General features: G+C 39.6%; 1 protein-coding gene across 7 annotated transcripts in view; it reads left to right on the plus strand.

Annotated features, from left to right (window-relative positions):
* MYLK (myosin light chain kinase) overlaps window positions 1–22,071 on the plus strand; it is a 454,770-nt gene that overhangs the window by 292,347 nt on the left and 140,352 nt on the right. For 6 of the 7 annotated variants that reach the window (XM_072613766.1, XM_072613765.1, XM_072613763.1 and 3 more), the window contains one exon: window positions 20,158–20,295. In XM_072613766.1, coding sequence (XP_072469867.1) covers window positions 20,158–20,295 — 138 coding nt within the window. Of the gene's footprint in view, window positions 1–10,820; window positions 10,873–20,157; window positions 20,296–22,071 lie in introns of those variants that run through there. The other variant, XM_072613770.1, reaches the window with a different exon arrangement.

Below are 22,071 nucleotides of genomic sequence, written 5' to 3' on the forward strand. Positions count from 1 at the left end.
CTGACATATGCTAGCTGTAAGACTTCAGGTAAGTCACTAGCTCTCCAAGAGTAGAAGTTACAGAAGTATGACCAATTTGTATTGGTGGAGGGACTTTGTACACCAAAGTTATCCCCTCTGTTGAAATCACAGATCCAGACCAGAAAAAAAGAGAAAGTATCTTATCTCACAGGATTATTGTCCAGCTCAAATGAGAGAACATACATAAATGTGCTTTCCAAACTTTTATTACCTATTTGTGTCCAATAGTGGCCATCTCTAGGGCAGGGAGAGGAGGGGCAAAGAAAAGGAAAAATACAAAATTTACGTGGTAACTTTATTGTATATTGAAAAGAAATAGAGAGTTGTACATAGTAGATTTACAGTTTCATGTGCACTTAACTTTTTTTATTATACTGTTATAGAAATGCTTGTTTTATTCCATAAATTAAAATAATTTTTTTAAAACACTATATAGATGTCCCAGAGTCTAGATACAGAGGTAGAAGACACTTCAGAATGCATCTAGTCCAACCCCCTCATTTTGTAAATGAGTAAATTGAGGTCCAAGCAAGTTAAGGGACTTACATAAGGTCACAGAGGTAGCAAATATCAGAAGTGGGATTTGAACCCAGGTCCTTTGACTCCAGTGCCACCTTACTGTACTGTACTGCCTCCAGCAGTATTTTTCTTAGTAGCCAATGTCTGCATTTCCCCCTCATTCTTCTTTGCTGAAATCCAAAACCAAGCGAAGTTTGGAATGGAGAAGAAGGATCATGGAGGTTTTTCTAAAAGGAGAAAGGGGGAAGGGAAGGCTTCTTCTTGCTTCACAGAAGCAATTTTGCTGACACTTCAAATAGGTTTTATTTAGTTAAGAGACAGGCTGTTTATTAGAAGAGAATTTCAAAAGCTTCCAAGGAGATTTGCAGCTTGGAGGAGTGCCTCTGGAAACAGGAGAAGGCAGGACTGCCTTTCGGATGATGGCAAGAAGCCCTCCTTTCTGGAAAATGTGACCCCTTTGGAACTTAGGAGAAGGACAAGGTGGCAGGGAGAGGGTGGTCCCTGAGTCCCTGGGTCTCTGCTAGTAGTAAGCAAAGGAGAGACATTTTGTTTTGTACTCACTGTATTCAAACGGTGGTTTGGAACAAGGTTCCTCAGGGTGGCAGAAGTTGGGAGACCACTAATCTTGTTGGTGAGTTGTTATCGTACCCAGTAAAGCAGGATAGAAAGGGAGGAATCATCAATTACCTGAAAATAAATAGACTCATCTCTTCTCCCTTGTTTGGTAGAGAGGTTTCTGTAGGAACAGAGAGTTCTGAACAAGTTTTCTATAGGGAAATTTTAGGAGATACAAGACTGATTAGAAAGAAACTGGGTAAGAGAAACTATGGTTTATTGGATCCATGTTGCCATGTTTGTGAGGCAGAGGCTCAAGTTATAAAACTAAGACTACTCTTCCCAGTTACTGTGGTACTTGCTCCCTCTCTTCTTTCTCTCTTGTGGAATAATAACTTTGATGGTGCTATGCTATTGCAAGCATGACTAGTCTTTTCACTGGCACTGATTGCAGCCCCTCCATTTTCACGTGTACTGTGTGACTCCTACTATGTATATTCATAGTTCTCCATAGAGGATTGTTAGATGTAAGCAAAAAAATTTGTAAGAGTTGTTATTGTTCAGTTATGTCCAATTCTTTGTGATCCTGTGGACCATAGCACACCAGGACCTTCTGTCCTCCACTTGGACACCTTCTGATAAGAGGGGCTCATCTTCAGATGTTATATCTTTTAGCATTTTAATACTGTTCATGGAGTTTTCTTGGCAAAGATACTGGGGTGGGTTGCCATTTCCATCTCCAATGGATTAACTTTTGTGAGAATTCTCCACTATGACCTTTCTGTCCCAAGTAACCCTGCATGGTGTAGCTCAGAGTTTCATTGAGCCCCTCAACCATGACAAGGCATTGATCCAGGAGGGGAATTTTAAGGATACAACCAATTAAGTTATTTGTAGAGAGTCTGAGAACTTTGTGATTCTTTACTCCCTGTGTCCCATTTTCTCTATTACTGTGATCTCTGTCAATTCTGGGATGAATTATCAACTATGACCAAGTCATTCTCTATGCGTGAGGAGCCACTCCATAGGCACTAAGGACACTAAAGACTAGACATAGGTCTAGAAAGAGCTTAAAGGTACCTGAGAAGTCAACTAGTCCAATCCTCTCTTTTTTTACAGAGGAAACCAAGACCCAGATATGTTAAATGACTTATCCAAGGTCACATTGATAATAAGTATCAGTATCATCTGACTCTAATAACAGTGTTCTTTTTTATCAGGAGCACAACCATAACCAGGGTGGGGCAAATGGGACTTTGTTCCAGGACACTAACACTCTGTTTAGGCAAGGGGAATGTGGTATGCAATTCTTTCCCACATGGATCCTCAACCCAGGTGGGTAAGTTCCTGGGCAAGGAGCAAGTGAGAATAGAATCTGCTTGAGAGTATCATGAGATCACAGTTCTAGAGAATGGAGAGGTCAGATCAGATGATCTCTGAGGACCTTCTAACTGCAGATCTTGGATCTGTGCTTGCTCTCTTGCTCACTCTCTCCTCTCTCTCCTCTCGCTCTCCTCTCTCTCTCTCTCTTCTCTTCTCTTTTCTTCTCTTCTCTTCTTTCTCTCTCCTCTCCCTTCTCTCCTCTCTCTCACTCTCACTCTCTTCTCCCACATACACACATATGTATGTATCTATATACACAGATATATAGATAGATTCACATACTAAAAGTATTTCACAATAAATTATGAGCCTCTTGAGAATAAGGATGATTTTTGCCTTTATTTTTATCCTCAAAGGTTAGCATTGTGTTTCACAGTGAATACTCAGTAAATGCTTGTTGATGGTGACAATAACGATGATAATGATGATGATTAAGGGGTCTTAGAGGCTATCTGTCTAGTCTAACCCCTCATTTTACAGAGGCAGCGAGGTGGCACAGTGGGACATTGGGCCTGGAGTTAGCACAATATGAGCTGAAATTCAACCATAGATCCCTGGGCAAGTCTGATTTCATCAGAGAGTGGTAGCTTGGGGTGGACGTACCTTGGTCAAAAATGTGTATGACTGGAAAAGAAGCTCAGTCCTCACAGAATGAGAATAAAGGGAAATTGACAGCTAGCCTGAATATCACAGTGGTAACAGCAAATACTAAAGGATTAAGAGGAAGCATGTTGGGTCGATGTTTTGTGGAGGACTTATGGGAACGTAGGAATGAGAATCTCTATGCAATTGGAAAAAGTATTCATAGCAGTAAAATCTCAGATCCAACGTATCATATATATATGCATGTATATATACATATGTGTATATATATATGAATATGTGTGTATGCCAGACACTCTGCTTCAGCTTCCTAACCTATAAAATGGGGATATTAATAGCACTTACTTCCTAGAGTCGATGTATGGATCAAATAAGATATTTTTAAGTGCTTTGCAAACCTTAAAGCAGAATATAAATATCATCGTCATTATTATTGAAATTGGAAAAATTAAGTAATTTTACCAACAACACAGTAATCAGTGTCAAGGCAGAAAGCCTATAGGCCAGGCACAGCCCGAGGAAAGAGGGACTGCATAGTTCTTGGGCAGCCCAGGAATGAGTGGTAGATAAAGGTAGAATATTCCAAAGACCTTGCCATCCACAGAGATGGGATCTTGCCTTGGTCTCACTTTTCCAAAGAGATGAAAGAGATACATCTCTGGTTCCTGGACCCTCTGGTGATAGGCACCCACCTGTTCCAGGAAAGAAGTGCCTCTCTATACCTCTCTATGCCATATTCAATCTACAGATGGGTCCCAGGATGATTAGAGATCTAGGAAGTGGTTCCCCAGGCCCCAATAAACTTACCCAAAGAGCCAATAAAATTAATATAAAATGATTATTTTGTTATTAAATTACTAAAATTAGTATTTGTTATTAAATATAAAAATTTCCAGAGTTTGTGGTCCATTGGCTTAGCCGTTGAGGATCCATGCCATAATGAAACATCAAAGCAGAGAGTTTTAAAATGATCTTTTCTCTTCACATGCAGTACACACATAAGCACACACACATATATTTACATATGTGTGTATATATACACACATGTATGTGTATATATGTATATATTGGATCTGAGATTTTACTTTTATGAATACTTTTTCCAATTGCATAGGGATTCTCATCCATGCTTTCCCATCAGTCCTCCACAAAAGATCAACCTAACGTGCTTCCTCTTAATCCTGTAGTATTTGCTGTTACCACTGTCATACTGAGGCCAGCTCTCAGTTTCCCTTTATTTTCATTCTGTGAGGACCTATCTTCTTTTCCAATCATATGCATTTTTTGACCAAGGTACCTCCCACCCCAGGCTACCACTCTCCTACAGGTGTGCTCTCACCCTATTAGAATACTAAGTTCCTTGTGGTCCAGAAATGTATGTTTTTGTGCTTGTATCCCTAGAACTTTGTCTAGAACTTAGCACTTAGGATGCACTTAATAAGTGCTTTTTATACTGATTCATGTAATAGAAAATCAGATATAGTATGCATGTAATAGGAATTTTTACCCCACCTAGACTATGGATAAGAATGGTAGTTTGGGGGAGAAGGGAGATATTCCCCAAAGGTCTATCCTAAGGCCTCTTCTCTTTTGACACTCCCTTGATGATCTCATCTCTTCTCATGGGTTTATTTATGACCTCTCTGCTGGTATAAGTAGTGCATATTCAATTGTAATTTCTCTTTTAGTTCCAACTCAAGTGAATGTGCAGTCATCCTCTTAAACTTAACATGGACCAAACTGATGGCATCTTCCCACCATTCCTTCCACTTCACCTTTTTTTCTTAGACATATCATTTCATTCCAATTTGCCAGGTTTTAACCCTTGGATTCGTCTTTGACTCCCCCTCTCTCTCAATCCCTGCATTCAATCAATTAATTGCCTACTTCTGTTGATTCTACAATACCTCTCAAAAACATGGCTGTTCTACCACCTTAATTTCCTTTGTTGTTCAATCCTTTCAGTCATTCCAAGAGTCTCAGACTCTTCATGACCTCATTTGGAGTTTTCTTGACAAAGATACTAGAGAGGTTTGCCATTTTCTTCTCCAGCTCATTTTACAGATGAGGAAACTGAGGCAAACAGGGTTAAGTGACTTGCCCAAGGTCACGTAACTAGTAAGTGTCTGAGACTGGGTTTGAACCCAAGTCTTCCTGACTTCAAGCCTGGGCACTCTTGCTCATGGCACCACCTAGCTACCTGTCTGACATTCCTTATCTTCCATCAAAAATGAGCTCAGGTGCCATCTCCTCTATGAATCGTCTAATTCTCCTAGCTGACTTCTCAAAAAATCCTAAGACACTTTCTCTAAAATCTCTCCTATGTCCATATCACATTTTACCTTATGTTACACTTGTCTGTGTATATTTCATCTCTCCCCACCCCAACTTCCCAGTAAACTGATTATAAGGTTCTTAAAAGCAGATATTGTGATATTTTTCATATTTGTATCCCAGATACCTAGTATAGTGCCTTGCACTTAGTAGGCATTTAATAAGTGTTCATGGAATTGAATTAGATGGAATTGAAGGGAGCAATCACCCTCTGGGGAAAGCAGCAGCAGATAGAGAAAGAAGTTCTTATCATAAATAACCAGACACAAATGAAGGATCTCAGGGATGCTGAATTCCAAGACCTGACCTATCATGAGTGAGAAAAAGGAAGAAAAGCTTTCTCCTTAAAATCCTAGAGAAATATCTCCTGCCCGATAAGATAGCTGATGGACTCAGTAGGCAACATGAGACACACTGGATGTGATCAATGTGCTCATTTGTTTTGTTTGACGTCATATTTGTTACAAGGGCTTTGTTTTTCTTTTTTCCCAAATTGGGGTGGGAAGAGGAGGTGGAAAGGGGAGAAAATATATATTTGTTAATTGAAAAAATATATAATTTTAAAAATCCGAGAGAAAGAAAGGATTGAGTTAGATAATTGTTAGGGGTTAGTGAGAAGGGCATCCAGATTTTTATTCTTTTTGTATTCTTAACATATAGTTCAACAAAGAACAGAAAATGAGCTCTCTATGAAACCATGAGCTTCGGTTTTGCACAGTTTTTTTAAGAACATGTGAAATTTAATACGATAACAAAATTGCCCTGCTTGTCTATTTCCTTTGGAACTTCCTTTTGTTTTCTACCTTCTGTGTATTTTTAAATGTTTTTCTTGATTCTTGGTGCTCTCTTTTTAATTGCTATGACTATCCACCAGCTTTCCCACCCCTCCTCCCCAGAATAGAAACCATTCCTTGCAACAGATAAGTACAGTGACTGAAGCAAATTCAGATTTTGGCCATTACTGAAAACCTACGTCTCATTCTTCACTGAGGTATTTATTGTCCTTTAAATATTGCTTTGGATGTCATTCGACAAACATTTACCTACTTTACGAAATTGTTAAGTGTTTTATAAACCTTAAAACACTTTATAAACCCAGTGCCCGGAACTCTCTCCCTCCTTGCCTCTTCCTTCTAGTCTCCCTGGCATCTGTCAAGTCTCAGCTAAAGTCCCACCTCTACAGAAAGGCTTTCCTGAATCCCCTTAATGCCAATGCCTTCCCTCTGCTCATTATCCCCAGTTTATCCTGTCTTTATCTTGTCTGTGCATGGTTGTTTGCATGTCTCCCCATTAGACTGGGAGCTTCTTGAGAGTAGGGAGTATCTTTTGCCTTTTTTTCCCTTTTTCTTTCTACCCCAGCATTAGCACGATGCCTTCTGAGAGTATGAAAGCATTTTTAAAATATGGCTTATTTATTACTATGTGCAATGCACTGCATAGGGCCCTGGGTGAGATAATAATGACAAAACTAGACAAGATATGGCTCTATCCTTAAGTCATTTATAGTTTAACTCAGGGGTTTTTAACTGGAGGTCTGTGAATTGTTTTTAAAGATTGGAGTCCTTTGTTATGCAATGTATATTATTTTACGCTTTTGAAAACATTCTTCTGTGAAGGAGTCCGTAGGCTTCCCTAGATTGTCAAAAGGATCCATAATTCAAATAAATGTTAGGAATCCTTGAGCTAATAGATGGTCCTAGTTAGTAACCAGAACAGGGAAAAGCAGCTTCTAGAGGAAAAGGTAATGTCTTACAAAGTCATGTCTTTCAAGTAACAGCAAATATCAGCAAAGGGTAATATGGACTCTACTTTTCAGGGGCTTTAAGTTGGGATGAAAGAAGAGGATTACAAGAATGTACATAAGTAAAGACAGAGACAAAAGACATGAGTACTGGGGCCTGATGAGGCAACTGGAGTGAAAGCTAGTGGTCACTGTGTCTCATACTTTGGGAAATGTAATGCAAAATAGGGCCATTTTATTTTACATCTGATACCAGTTGGTTATAAAAAATGATCCTTCCCTAGCCATAATAACAACTTTTCTTTCAGATCTAAATAAACTGAGAACCTCTTGGAGTAATTTCTAGTAGTTCAGAGTACTGGAGAAATAGCCAGGGAATAAGAAACTGACTCAGAAGGGATCGAGAGAGAACTCAAGAATGTGCCTACATATGCATATTCTGTGTCCTTCATTCCCCTCTGCCCTATTTTTTCCTTTCCTCCTCCTTCCCTTTTTCTTTCCCCGTCTTATATTCTCCCTATGCCTTCTTCACTTTATTTCACTCTCCCAAGACCAAAGCTCCAGAGCAGAGATGCTACTGGGCATGGGTCATGATTACACAGCAGATTACCCACTGCAAATTCTTTTTCAAATTTTTGCAGAGCTTTCTTCCCTCCTAGAACTTCAAAGTATTTACTGAGTCTTAACTCTTTGTAGCCAAAATTGGAGGGGAACAAAGGAAGCAGGGCTCTGGCACTTACTAATTGTGTGACTTTGGGAAAGTCACTTACCTTCTCTGGCCCTCACTTTTCTCATCTATAAAATGGTGATGATACTGCTTGATCTCTCTACCTCATGGGGTTGTTATGATGAAAGTGCTACATAAAAATTAAAGCCCAATGTGACGTAGTCTGCAAAATGGAATATAATTGCCAAAGAGAGGACAAGGATGACATGCCAGATCTAAGAAGAGACCATTTACCATTGTGGGTTGTAATCAGAAGGAAAGTTTCAGAGTAAATTCAATTTGAGTTGGGTTTGCATAGGATTCTTTTTTTTAACTCACAAATACAGGAAACAAAGAACATTTCAGGCATAAGAGAAAGAATGTACAAAAGCATGAGAGCATCAGTATGGCATAGTGAGTAAAGAGCTGGCCTTGAAACCAAAAAATCATAGGTTCAAGGCCCACCTGTGACACATACTGACTGTGTGACCTTAGACAAATCACTTTACCTCTTATTACTCTAGGCAACTTTCTAAGGCCATCATTTGCAGACAAGGTGCCAGGCTGCATTGGCAAAGAGAGTTTCTTTACCTAGGAATTCCTTATGACAATGAAATCATAGTTCTAATCCAAATCTAGACTATTTTATGGAGAACTCACATGGAGCAGGCAATCTATGGTGGTCAGAAGAAGCAATACAAGGACACTCTCAAGGTCTCTCTCAAGAACTGTGGATTTGACTGTGCAACATGGGAGACACTGGCACAGGACTGCTCAGCATGGAATGCCCACATCAGAAAGGGTGTTGTGCTCTATGAGCAAAGCAAAATTGAGACAACACAAAGTAAAAGTAGGATGCACAAATTTGGAGTATCCACCCCAAATATTCACATGGACTATTTGTGCCCAACCTATGGTAGAGCATTCTGAGCTCCTGTTGGTTTGATCAGCCACAGTCGGACACACTGAAACTTCACTTTATCATGGTGATGTCATTCTGGTTCTCTTTGAAAACAAAGGACAACAACCATGAATAAAATCATGGCGGTATAGTACGCTGACAAATAGCCTAGTTCCAACGGGAGCATAGTAGGAGGTCAGTCCAGAATAGTAGATTGGCAGCTGATAATAAAGAGCCGTGAATGTTAGACTAAGAAATCTGAACTTCATTCAATAGATGATAGGGAGCCATGGAAAACATTTGAGTAGAAAAGCAATATGACCAGATAACTCTATATAAAGGATGTAGGCAATTGCGTATTCGCTTGATACCTGAGGACAAGGTCAGTACCTTATGTAGAATGAAGTTTGTAACATGAAAGAATACTCTAGAGAATGGAGACTATTAGAGTTTGTAAGCTATTTTTCAAAGACCCATGCTGAAGATTCCCAAATGAGAAGAGGAAGTTGGTTTTTTTTAAATTCATTTCAATTCTTTTCATTTTCCAACTAATGCCTCTTGCTCAGTTGTATGTTTGTATTTTGTGATTAATGTCTCTATGACTGCTCGGGTTGCTTCTAAGTACCATTTGTACTCTTTGGGGATTTGATAGGTCATTGTGTGGGGTGTGTTCTATATGATAAAAATGGGAGAACAGCTAGAAGCATAGGAGACAAAGGAAAGAGAGGGTAGGTTTGGAGATATTAGTAGGAAGTAATATTTCTTCCTCAGGCTTAGGTGGCTGTGATTGAGGCATTTTATTGTGTAGCGTCCAAGAGGGCTGTATTTCATATTGCTCTCTGGGCATTTTCATGGGTGTTGCTTTGATCCTGGGATAGTGCCATCAAAACGTTTGCTCATCTTCTTCCTTACAGGCAGCTCCTCCTATCCCTTCATTTTGGAAAGAAAGCCAGTTTGGTAGCTGACTCAGCTTCGACCTTGTAAAGTTCATACCAAACCCAAGGTTGGAGCCATACAGCACTCTCCCTATTTTTGTCTGGGAGGAAAACAAAACCAAATTGGGAAAATGCATTCCATTGCATCCAAGCAACATGTATTCCATTCTCATTACATGCCAAGCATTGTGTTGAGGGCACAAAGACATGAAATTAAATAGCCCCTATCCTGAAGAAATTTACGTTTGACTAAAATCTCTACTTTCTGTGTACATTATCTGCTCTGAATCTCACAACTCTATGAAGCAGATGTCACAAATATCATTATCCCCATTATGTAGATAAAAAAATGGAGGCCCAGAATAGTTATGTGACTTGCCTATGTCAAACAGCTTATAGAGGATTTGATGCCAGTTTTTTCTTGAATCCGTGTCCAGTAGTCTACTCACCATGTTGCTCCCAATTCAGGAAGCTAATGTTTAAGAGGGTGTAGGTATACTGTGTGACATAGAAATATTGGGACAAAATTTGATTCACAATTTAAAAAAGACTGGACTCAGTTACAATGTGCTAATTCAATGTATTTATAAAATCTGGCAGGTCATAGTCTAAAGGTTATCCCTCTCCCACAATAAGTTTTGGTTCTTGAAGATATCATGTGACTTTTTAGTGATTACCATTTGTGCAAGTAGCTAACCTACTGATGTAGAAAAGAAACAAATTAGAGGAGCCTATAATATGTCATAAGGTCAAATGAATTAGTAGCCAAGAAAATTGTGACTGAGGGGCCTTGTGGGTAACTAAGATATGGAGATGTGGAGATATGGAGCCAGAAGCAAAAAGAGAAAATAATACATTCAAGGTCAGGATGATGGGAAAAGCAGAGAGAAATGAGAACAAAGTCTACTTAGACATCACCGCCATGAGAAAGGAGGAGGGTAGTTTGTGATGTCATGACTGTGTATGTTACAGTTTAGGCCAGGCATACAAGCAACTTCTAGTTTTTGACTTTTGCTTCCTTGGATGGTATGAAGGATGAAAAGGAATGTTTTGCTGTTGCAAACCCATTGTACCATGTACTGATGAGTAGTCCTGCTCAATTTAGACAGTTTTTCCTGGATTTGTGAAGGACTTTTAATGCAGAAATTCTGGGGCTTGGTGACTGCACTTCTACGTGAGTTAAACTTGGGGTTCTCCTTTGATAGTATTCTGTGGGTTCTTTCAAGCTATACTTAACCTCTATTGTACTCCAATATATCTTGAGGTGGGGGAGAAATAATGCAAATGTAGTGAAAAGATATTGTTGGTCTCTGTTGAATATACTCAAGCCCACTGGAATTTAGGGCAAATGGGATGAAAGCCCCTTTTTATAGATGGAAATTATTAAAGGATCATTCCTGCTTTGGGATTATTTGAAAACCTGTGTATTAGCAAAAGGGAATTCTTAAAAAACATCAATACTTGTAACGTCAGTTTATAATATCCTAGATCCCTTTCTCTGAATATGTGATGTAAGAGAGAAAAGAGAATGCTCAAATTGGAGTCCTGAGAGCAGGATTTGAATCCTAGTTCTGGCCTTTGTGATCTTGAGTATCATTTTATCCAAGTTTCCTCACTTATAAAATGAGAATATAGATATGGATGACCTCTAAATTCTAAGTTCCAAAAATGATTTAGTGATCCATCCATTCTATGCCCTGGGGTGGAGATTCACCTAAAGCATAATATCTTTTATTCCAGACTAGAATTTTAACTCTGTGTGTGTCTTCATGGTTAAGTATATTTCCGTTTATGTAGCACATTGTTCGATTCCATTTTCTAATTCCATTTCATTCAGCAACCCCATTCTGTGTTATAGGTAAGTTTAGCCTGCTGACATTCGAGGTTAAGACTGTCATGTTTGCTTTTACCTTTGTCTTCTTACTTTGTTACTTTTTTAAAAAATCATCACTAGGCTCTTTGGACTTGTTCTGCTTGAAACTATGCTCCACCTTCATTTGCCATCATATCCATACAGCACACACCTCCTCCCTACCTAGCCCAAACCAAGATTTCTAGATTCTGCTTTTGCTATTAATGTTACTATTATTATTCTTTTAACTATTTCCTTTGGAAGCCAAGAGAAGAGTATGATTTAGGACTTAAACCATCTCCTCACCATTTTTATCTGTGGTGAGGAGATATTAATACACTTTTTCTCCTTCCCATTTCTTCTCTCCCCATCATCTATCTGATGTCCCTTCCTATCTATGACCCTCAGGCAAGGAAGAACTTTTAAAAGATTTTCTCTCTTTCATTGATCAGATAAACACTGATTTATCATTTGTTCTTTATCAGACTGCCTGAACTTAATTATCTTTATTAAATTTCTTTTGTTTGATAAATTTGCATATCATTTGCCCAGTTCTCCTCTGGTTTCACCAACTGGTAAATTTTAATCTGTATATCCTTCTCTTTCCATGAATTATTATGCTGTTTTCTTTCCCCCACTTCTCAAACAAATGAGACTATACCTTCACAATTCTAAGGGACCTGAGAAGCTTTAGAGTCCAATCCCCGCATTTTACAGAAGAGGGAAGTCAGTCTCAGAGGAGCTAAGTGACTTTTCCCAGGGACATGTAGCTAATAAAAGTCTGAGGCAGAATTTGCACTTAGTTTATCTAACTCCAAATCCAATGCTCCTTTCCACTGTACCATGCTGATAAATAGTTCTGCTGCATTTAGACTGTTTTTTCCCCTTGATATGTGATCAAGGCTGACGCTCTGGAACTTGGTTATTGCATTTGTTGGTGAGTTAAACTTAGGGTTCTGCTTTGATGGTATTTTATACATTCTGTGGAGTTGTACTTTGCCCTTTTCTTTCAGTATATCTGGGCAATATTCTTGTATGATTCCCTGAAATATAGTATTAGAGTTTAACTTTTAACTTGTTAATTTTTTAGCTTTGTTTTCTAAATAATTTAGTTTGTAGAAGCCTGAAATGTTCTTTCTATTTTTTGTTTTATCCTTGTACTATTTTTTTATCTCTGTATTTCTGCATTCAAAATCTTTAAGCTGTGTTTTCTTTTTTAAAAAAATTATGGATAACTTATTTCTTTTATGTCATTATAATTTATATACATATAAATATGATATAATATAAATATACATTCCCCCTCTTCTATACAATGAACCATTTTTTCTAACAAAAAAATTTTTTTAAGCAGTTAAGCAAAAATAACCAACATATCAACCCAGTCTGACATGTATGACAGCATATGTGCTATGTTCCAATCCTAATCCCCTACCTTTCCAACTGAAGGAAGGATTTACATTTTTTCATCTCTTCTTGGGGGGCCAAGGTTGGCTGCTAATGTTATGCAGCATGCAGTTTCTTTTTCTTTTCTTTTTTTGGGGATAGGGGGCTTGTTTTCCTGATTTGGATGATTTCACTCTGCAACAGTTCTTTAAGTCTCCTCATTCTTCTCATAATCTTCGTACTGATAGATTCTGAAGGTACAGTTATATTCAAGCATACAAATGCACCACAGTTCATCTAGCCTTTTCTCAACTCATTTGTATCTACCTTGTTTTCAATTCTTTCCTCCCACAGAAAGCATTATAGTGAATCTGGTATAAGTGAGAACTTTCTAGATTTGATCTCTCCTTGGCAGCATGTGTTTTTTATCAGATTGAGAGATGCTTTACTGAGATTTTCCAATGTCCATTTTAGACTGTCCTTTGGGGCTTTAAATTCTTCTTTCAGAACTTTTAAATCTCCTCCTTTAAGCCTTTATTGGACTTTCCAAATCTCTGAGATTATTTCCAATTCATTCTAGATATCACTTATTTTCATGAAGTTGTCTACATATTGTTTCTCCCATCAGATTGTGAGCTCCTTGAGGGAAGGTCTGTTTCTGCCTTTCTCTTACCCTAGTACTCATACAGGGCCTGCCACTGACAGGTATTTGTTGACACGATTGATGTGATGTTCTCTTCTCATTTCTAATTGCATTCACAATATTATCCCTCTCTTCTGGAGTTTTCATCTCATTTTCATTCTGTGATATTTATTTCTTAGGCAGTAACCTTTTTGATTTACTAGGTTTTTTCAACCTCCGCCATTTTTTCTGCAAGGCTGGCCTTATGATTAATTTTTTTCTTTCCTCTTCTGTTTATTGTTTTTGCTTTATTTTATTTAGGGCTCAATATGTAGTAAGTGCATAGTAAGTATCTGTTGACTGATGGGTTGGTGAATTTCTTACCCTTTGGAGGCATTGACGGCTAGCTGGGCTTAGACATGAACAACATTGAGCAGTCTGCTAGAAATCCTTAAGTGAGTGAAAGCAAGGTACTTGGGTGGCAGCCGTAGGAATGGGGAGATCGGAATAGATTCAGGAGCGGTGGCAGAGGGAGAAGTGAAAGGATTTTTCAACTGATTTATATGAAAGATGAAATCAAACAAAATTTCAAGATTTTTGGAATATCTCCTACCAATTTTGGACATGGGACATTGGTTGAACACTGGTGCCAGTGATATAAAATAGAGTAGTCAGAAGAAGGAGCAGTAGTTGGATGGTAAAATAAGTTTGATTCTAGATATGTCCGGTTTGAAGTGCTAGTGGAACATCCTGGTAGGTTTGTTATTTAGAACAGTTTGAAATGAAGGCCTAGAGAGCGGTCAGGGCTAGAGGCATATACATCCTGGGAGTCATGGGTGTCTAACTGATAGGTGGAGCTATGGGAGTGAATGAGATTGCTGATCTCCTCTAGGAGGTTTTGCTGCTTCACCTCACCCCACTCTGATTTTTATCCCATGTCCCCTGAGCACATATGGATGCTATTTGTGAAGTACTTATTTGTACTTGTTACTTTGTTGCTTTGTAAGTATTCTTAAATCTGTTTCCTATGTGTGTCTTATCTCCCCCATTAGAATGGGAAAAGTTTCAATTAGACATAATCCATGCCTCAAATAATTGGCTACAGACTGCCAATGAGTGCTTGACAATTAGACTGGGAACCGCCACAGGGCATAAGTGATATCTCCTTTCATCTCTGTATCTTTCATCAGGACTGAGCTCTGAACATAGTAGGTGGTCAATCATTGTTGTGTGAATGAGGAGAGAGGGAGAGGGAGAGGGAGAGGGAGAGGGAGAGGGAGAGGGAGAGGGAGAGGGAGAGGGAGAGAGAGAGAGAGAGAGAGAGAGAGAGAGAGAGAGAGAGAGAGAGAGAGAGAGAGAGAGAGAGAGAGAGAGAGAGAGAGAGAGAGATTTTTTATTTAAAAATCTCTTCTTGGAAAAACATCAACAGAAGATTCTGTTTTGCTAGCACCATGTTCCAGAACACCAGCTGATAAGATCATCTTTTCTTTTTCATCCTGGGCCCGTAAATCAAGGATGCTCAGATTTCTAGAAGAAAGACTCTTTCTTTCTTAGGAGAGAGGACACAGAAGCAGCCATTCCAAAAGCAGGAGGACACACAGTTGTGGGAAAAATCTGGGATATATATTTAGTCTGACTCAGTCTGGGCCCAGCTCGGAGCTTTTTCCTGCGTCCCCAGCATAATGTTCAAACTAGTTGCGCTTTTCTGGGCCATCCTTCATCCTCTCTGGATGACTGTTTCAAGGTCTTCTGTTCATTCTCCTTGGGCTCTTCTTGCCTGGGTTCCTCATCTTCCCTCTCTTTTTCACTTGCCTCCTGTCTCTAAGATAGGACTCATCTGTGGCACGTAGAGCCAAATATTCAAAGGATCATAGGTTTATCAACCAATCAATAAACATGTATTAAGTCCCTCCTGTGTGCTAAGCACTGTGCTACATGCTGGATATACAATCTAATGGATTAGCACTGGAGAGGACATATCTGGGGCAACCTTTTCTTTGCATTAGATCAGAAAGGTGAGGCCCAGAGAATGACCTGGCCAAGGTCACACAGGTAGTTAATGGCAAAGCCAGAATTGGGACTCAGGTCCTCTAACTCCACACACTCCAACCAGAAAACACCATCTCAGTGAAAATGAAACTCCATGGGCCAGCATTAGAAAAACAAAACAAAACCCCATCTCCCTCCAGTTCACATGGTGGAACTCTAAGTCTCTTGCTCTCAGCTGCTGGGAGAGTCTCCTTCATCAGGACTGGAAGTGGTGCTGCTCTGTTGTTGCCAAATGCAGGGATGCTTTCAGTGCTTGGTAGATTGAATTGAAATTCCTAGTCTGGAACACATGTGTGGAGGTGTGTGTGTGTGTGTGTGTGTGTGTGTGTGTGTGTGTGTGTGTGTGTGTGTGTGTGTTAGAGAAGGGGGAGGGAGGGAGGAAGGAAGGAAGGAAGGAAGGAAGGAAGGAAGGAAGGAAGGAAGGAAGGAAGGAAGGAAGGAAGGAAGGAAGGAAGGAGAGAGAGAGAAAGAGAGAAAAAAGAGAGAAAGAAAGAAAGAAAGAAAGTGAAGCCCAGCCTTCCTCTAGCCAGGAAGACCTGTTTCCAAGTCCTGCTTCAGCGTATCCTGGCTTTGTGTCCTTGAACAAACCATTTAATCTCTGAGGGTCCCCAGGTCCCCAACTATGAAATTGCAAAGGCGTTGCTGATCAGTATTGGTAGAGGGAGATTTCTCACCACGAGTTCCCTACACGGTTGAAATTGTGCCAGAGCCACATCCTCCTTGAAAAAAATAGCTGTCAGTTGGACACTACTCAGCCCAGCCTCGTGAGAAACATGCTCCCTGGGTGAGCTTTCATCAAGAATACATTCTTGGTTGGCCATACCAAACAGAGGACTTGAGAAGTATTTCTAATCCTCAGAGCCTTCATTTTTGACTTTGGAATGCATTAAAGACACATGATCTTCTTCACTGGACACCCCTCCACTCAGTCCTGACCTTGTTCCATCTTGCTCATTTGCCAGTGATGTGGGGAAAAGAGGTTGCCCCCAATTAGTCAATCAATAAGCATTTATTAGATGCCCACTATGTGCCAAGCTAAGCCTAAGTGATCCACTGGCAGAACCAAATATAGTAACCAATATTTAGCCATATTTTGTTCCATATGACCCTCTTGAGGGAAATAGGGTTAATTAAAAGGAACTGAATCGTCTAATGCCTCTGATTTTGTGATTCTGTGACTCAACTCTACAGGAAAATTATTGTAGATAATGAAATCTTTGCATCCAAACCCAAATCCCTGAGAGCAGATTCATCCCTGGACATTTGCTGGACATTTCCAACCTGACCTCACCTCTCAGGTTCATCCCTACTGGACATTTATAACCCGATCTCACCTCTCACTGCTGAGAAGCAGCAGCATAGTGCATGGTCAATTGACTTTGCAGTCAGGAAAACCTGGGTTCCGGTCATGGTTTTTGTCCCTAGTCAGCTGGTGTGAACATAGGCAAGTTACATAATCTCTAGTGTTCCCAGAAAGCCTTCTAAGATTGTAAGTTTAAAAGGCATCACTGATCTGCCTAAGTGGAGAAAATGTACACACCAGTACACACTCTTGAAATCACAAAAATTCACTTATGCTCATTCAGTCCAAAGTTCTCTCTCATGAATTTCTTTAAATGGTGCCTATGTTCTCCAAGTTACTTGGGCTTCAGTTTTCAAGTTTATCTTTTCCTTTATTTCTCCAGTTATATGTAACAAGTCAGTGGTATAAAAATAAAATACAAGTGGGACCACTAAACCGTATATGAATCCCTGTAGGTTACATATTTACTTGGGAAACTACTTATTAATGGTATCTATGTTCTATTGTATGTTTATTTATTTTGTTAAATATTTCCCAATTGCATTTTAATTTGGGGCACCTCAGTGGTACAGTGGACAGCATGCTGGGCCAGGAGTCAGAAATACCTGAGTTCAAATGTGGCCTCAGATACTAGCTCTGTGACCCTGGGCAAGTCACTTAACCCTGTTTGCCTCAGTTTCCTCATCTATAAAAGGAATGGAAGAAGGAAATGTGAAACCATTCTAGTACCTCTCTTTGCCAAGAAAACCCCACATGGGATCACAAAGAGTCAGACCTGTCTGAACCACAACAGCAAACCACATGTTTGACACCTCTATAATATGTCACTTTGTTCTATAACGTCTTACATTTCTTCACACTTTCTTTTGCATTTGATTATTGTCAGCACCCATTATTTCCTGAGCCTTTCTACTGGGACAATGAAAAGCTCACAGGATTTGGGATTAGGGTGGCTAACGAATCCTGCCTGATAGATCTTGAACAAACCTCTCTGTGCCTTAGGTTCTTAATGGGTAAAATAAGAGGGTTGAACTAAGTTATCTTGGGCTCCTTCCAGCTAGACATCCATGATCCTGTGATCCTGCAACTGAGAATTCAAGAAGGACAAGGGAAATTTATGAAGTGGTAATTCTTTAGGGATATAGCATAACCCTGAGAGAAAAGACTTCTGCTAGATCTATGAGGATACAAGCTGATTTCATTCCTTCTTGATTATCTATCTATGGAGGGGAAATATTTGCAATGGTCATGCAGAGGAGTGAAAAATCCTTTCTGCTTGGCTCTGAAAGACATCATGTGGGTTTGATATTGGAGTTTGTTTTTTGGGTTTTTTGGAAACAGCATTTTTTGCTTTGATGATGGTGTTTGGCCCAGGCTGGTATTAAAATAAGCCTCCATTTCCTGCGTGCATAGTGACTAACAGATTTTCTGTTAGCTGTGGAGGGTCCACAAAATGAAGGATGGGATGCAGATAATTTGCTATGGATACAAGCAACATAGAAATATTAATGGACACAAATATGTGCTTCTCTTAGGTAAGCAGTGAGCTTAGATTAGGAGGAAGTATATTAATGAGACATCCTGGCAAAGAGACTTTTCTAAGGGAAGAGCGTGTATCTGGTTGATACCTCCCTATCCAGCCAATAGTTTTTAGCAACACCTGGTTGAAATGGCCTTTTGAAGCAGTGTGATCCTCGTATAACCAAAGCAAAGCAGAGCAGTGACCATCGGCCTATTTTATGGAAGAGGGGCCTGGGTAAGAGTTTCTGATAATATGAGGTCCTTACTGTTCCCCAAACCCAGAAAGGAGAGCTGTGATACATGTCTGGTACTTCTCTAAAGCTTAGGACTCTGGGTCCAGAGAGAGACTGGAACAGAGAGTGCTTTACGGAGGCAAAAAAAAAAAACAACACATTTTGTCCTTACAGTATTTTCAATCTTAGCTGAGACAGGAAATTCCAAAAATCTCCTGAGGCAGCTGGCTTCCCTAGCCACTCTGGCCCAATCAATCAAGGAAATTAGGTTTATTAATTACAATATGTGAGCCTTCACAGCCACACTGTTAGAGTTCCTCCATCAGACTTGACCTTCCGCTTAAGGCAACAGGGCAGGAACCTGGAAGAAGGGAGAAGCACAGTCAACCTCTGAAGGCTTTACTTAGTGGCTTGGAATGCTGGGGATATAAGCCTACTCATTCTGAGAATAGTATCCCAACCTCTGCTCCATCCTTGATATAATTAAACCCTCTGGAACCATTTCTTTTTAAGTGACAAGGGAAGATAGCTGGAGGACATTGTCCTCTGGTCAAATCTTCATCCTGTGCGTAGTACATAACCTTGGATGGTTTACTAGGAGAACCCAATGACAGAATTTTAATTGTTTTCACATTTGGATCTTGGCCTTCAATGTATAAACTTGAATTTATAAAAAGTGACATGTAAATGTGTAGAAATCTATGCCCAAGTCCTGGGAGTTACTGATAAATGTCTAAGTATTGAGATATAGAATAACTTCAGGCCCACATGGTTGAGTTTTCTTGATGGACAAAATGATAGGATAGAGGCTTTGAGCTGTAGTCCTAACCTCAGTCCTGATATTTCTGGCAATGCCCTTGCCCCCCACTCCATCCCTACCCCCTGGCCAAAAAATCCCTTCTTTACACAGAGTCATGTGTGCACTGACTGTCCTTTTAACACAGAAAGACAATTGTATATATGCTGCTCTAAGTATGAACTTCACTGTGTTCATTCATTGCTTTGCCTCAGTTTCTTCTTCAGTTTGAAAGAGACAGATTCAGAAGAACAATTACATTGAACCCGTTTTTCTGCCTTGATTACTGAGACAGAGTAAAATGGTGGATCTCACAGCCAAAGAGTCATTGGAGAAGTTGTAATAGTGTCCAAAAGTGTAGCTGTCTGCCCTGGGCTTGGAAGCCCTGAAACCATCTGAAGAGGTTTAGTGACAGCATTCCTCCCCTTAAAGTTCTCCAGAGGACATTCCTAGAAGAATCAGGACTCCAAAGAGAGACCATTGTTTCCCATCTTGTCCATTTCTCAATTTCTAGAAAGGAATGCTTTTATCCCAGAAAGATAGAAGTGGATCATGTCCTTCTCTTAAATATCTCTGGGCCCATCCCCAGCTTTATCCAGGGAGACCCATGGCACTGTGGTTTCTCTATGGTGTTGGCTTTTAATTGATGATGGTACTCATCAAATGAATGAGTTATGTTCTCTTGCCTATTGTACAGAAAAGAAGAGCAGTAAAGAAACTGATTTCTCTACATCTGTGGTTGCCAACAACTCGTCCCCACCCACCTTCCTGAAAGGCCTCTGTGATCTCGAGGTCATGGATGGAAGCCAAGTAATCATGACAGTCCAAATATCAGGTCTGTTACCGTGAGTAGTCTTATCTCTGACTCCTGGATGTTTGGGGGGTTGGGGATATGGAAAGAAGCTGTACTATAAATCAGGGCACATCTTTTCCTAGGATGTTTTATGCTCAAGCCACTGTTGGTATATCTCAGAGGAAGCATGGATCTTAGAGCCATGAGGAAAACCAACACGAGTCCATGATTATATAAACATCTTTGGCTCTTGCTTTGCTGCCTCCAAGATCTCCTTAGTGGGAAGTTGCTACTACCAGCCCCTACCTATCCCTCCATGGATGTAGACTTTAGTCCCCAAATGCTGGAGGCCATCCTCTGATTTTTTAATAGTGTCGTTAGGCACTAAAGTATCTCGATTCAACATTTTTGGGGAAATTTTTAAAAATTACTAACAACCCCCAAATAGCATTTCCATACAATTAGAGGAATTCAGAAAAAGGATTCTACAAGGAAACCAGGAATCTTCATTTCTTATTACTTGCTTTAAAAAAAATGTAACACATTATATGTATGTCTTAGCAGTACAATAATTTAAAAACACAAATGACGTCTTCTTTAAATTCTATACTCTTAACATAATGGGGTTTTTTTTTTCCAGTAAGCACTCCATTTAGTACGAATAGCAGTAATATCAATCTTATACTATACATTGAAAGACTTTTCTTTTTTAAATAGTGAGATGACACAGTGGATTTTCCTCATTCCTCTTTGGCCATGTGATTCATTGCCTGAGTTTTAATTTAGACATGCTAAATTTTTTAATGAAAACATGGGTCTCTGAGAACAAGGAGTAGGAAAGGGATGAAGAGGGAAAAGATAGGTGTTGGGAAAGAAGGAACTGGAAAACATAAGTGGAACTGGCACACATTTTGCAACTGCGTGGTTTTTGAAATTTTATTACAAACTCAGGTAAAGAACTTTCTGAATTTTCCTGATGTGAGGTAAGGGATATAGAGGGAGGAAAAGAAGAAAGTACGAGAAAGAATCTCAGCTTTCTTATCTAAATGTTAAAGAAAGGAGATAGGACATGGATTATTCTCAAGCAAGGACAAAAATGGCAACAATTCCCATTCGTTATCTAATGTTATTGGACTAGCTGAGTCTGAGAGGGAGGAGAAGGGGCAATGCAGTGTACTTTTAAAAAGTTCTTGGGTGGTAGGAGAAGGAAGGAATCCCCTGGCTTCTGCTGACTTTCACTTGGGTCGTCAAACACAGATATAACAGCACACATCCCATGCTTTTGTTTGTTGGGTAAAGGACTGTAAGCACATACAACATTCCGGCCACAGACTGGCCTTCATGTTAGGGGAGGGGAAGGGACAGTCAAGGTCATTACCCTGGTTTTGTAGTTTCTCATGGATAAGAATAGGAATACAGATGAACTGCTTGTGAGAGTTTTCCTTAGAGGTAGTTAGAATGTATTTACTCACTTTGAGGTAGTTTACTGTTCAGAATAAGACTTTGCTTTCCCTATGTGAACTGAGGACATCCTTTTTTGCATTCAGTGAACCTTATTAAGTCAATAAACGTGTTCCAAGCACTATCCTTGTGCAGAATTTGGTACAAAGGGCAACAAAGATGTTTAGATAGGACAGGTCCCTGCCTTCTTGGTGCTTACAACTGAGTAGGTGGACGGTACACAAACACAGATGATATTAATAATATGTAGCACTTTATAGAGTGCTTTAAAGGTTTGCTAAGCTGTATGTATACATTTATACATATATGTATATGTATGTACATAAATACACAAATACATTTATATATGCATGTATA

The sequence above is a fragment of the Notamacropus eugenii genome, chromosome 5 (assembly GCF_028372415.1).
Source record: "Notamacropus eugenii isolate mMacEug1 chromosome 5, mMacEug1.pri_v2, whole genome shotgun sequence".
Lineage (NCBI taxonomy): Eukaryota > Metazoa > Chordata > Mammalia > Diprotodontia > Macropodidae > Notamacropus > Notamacropus eugenii.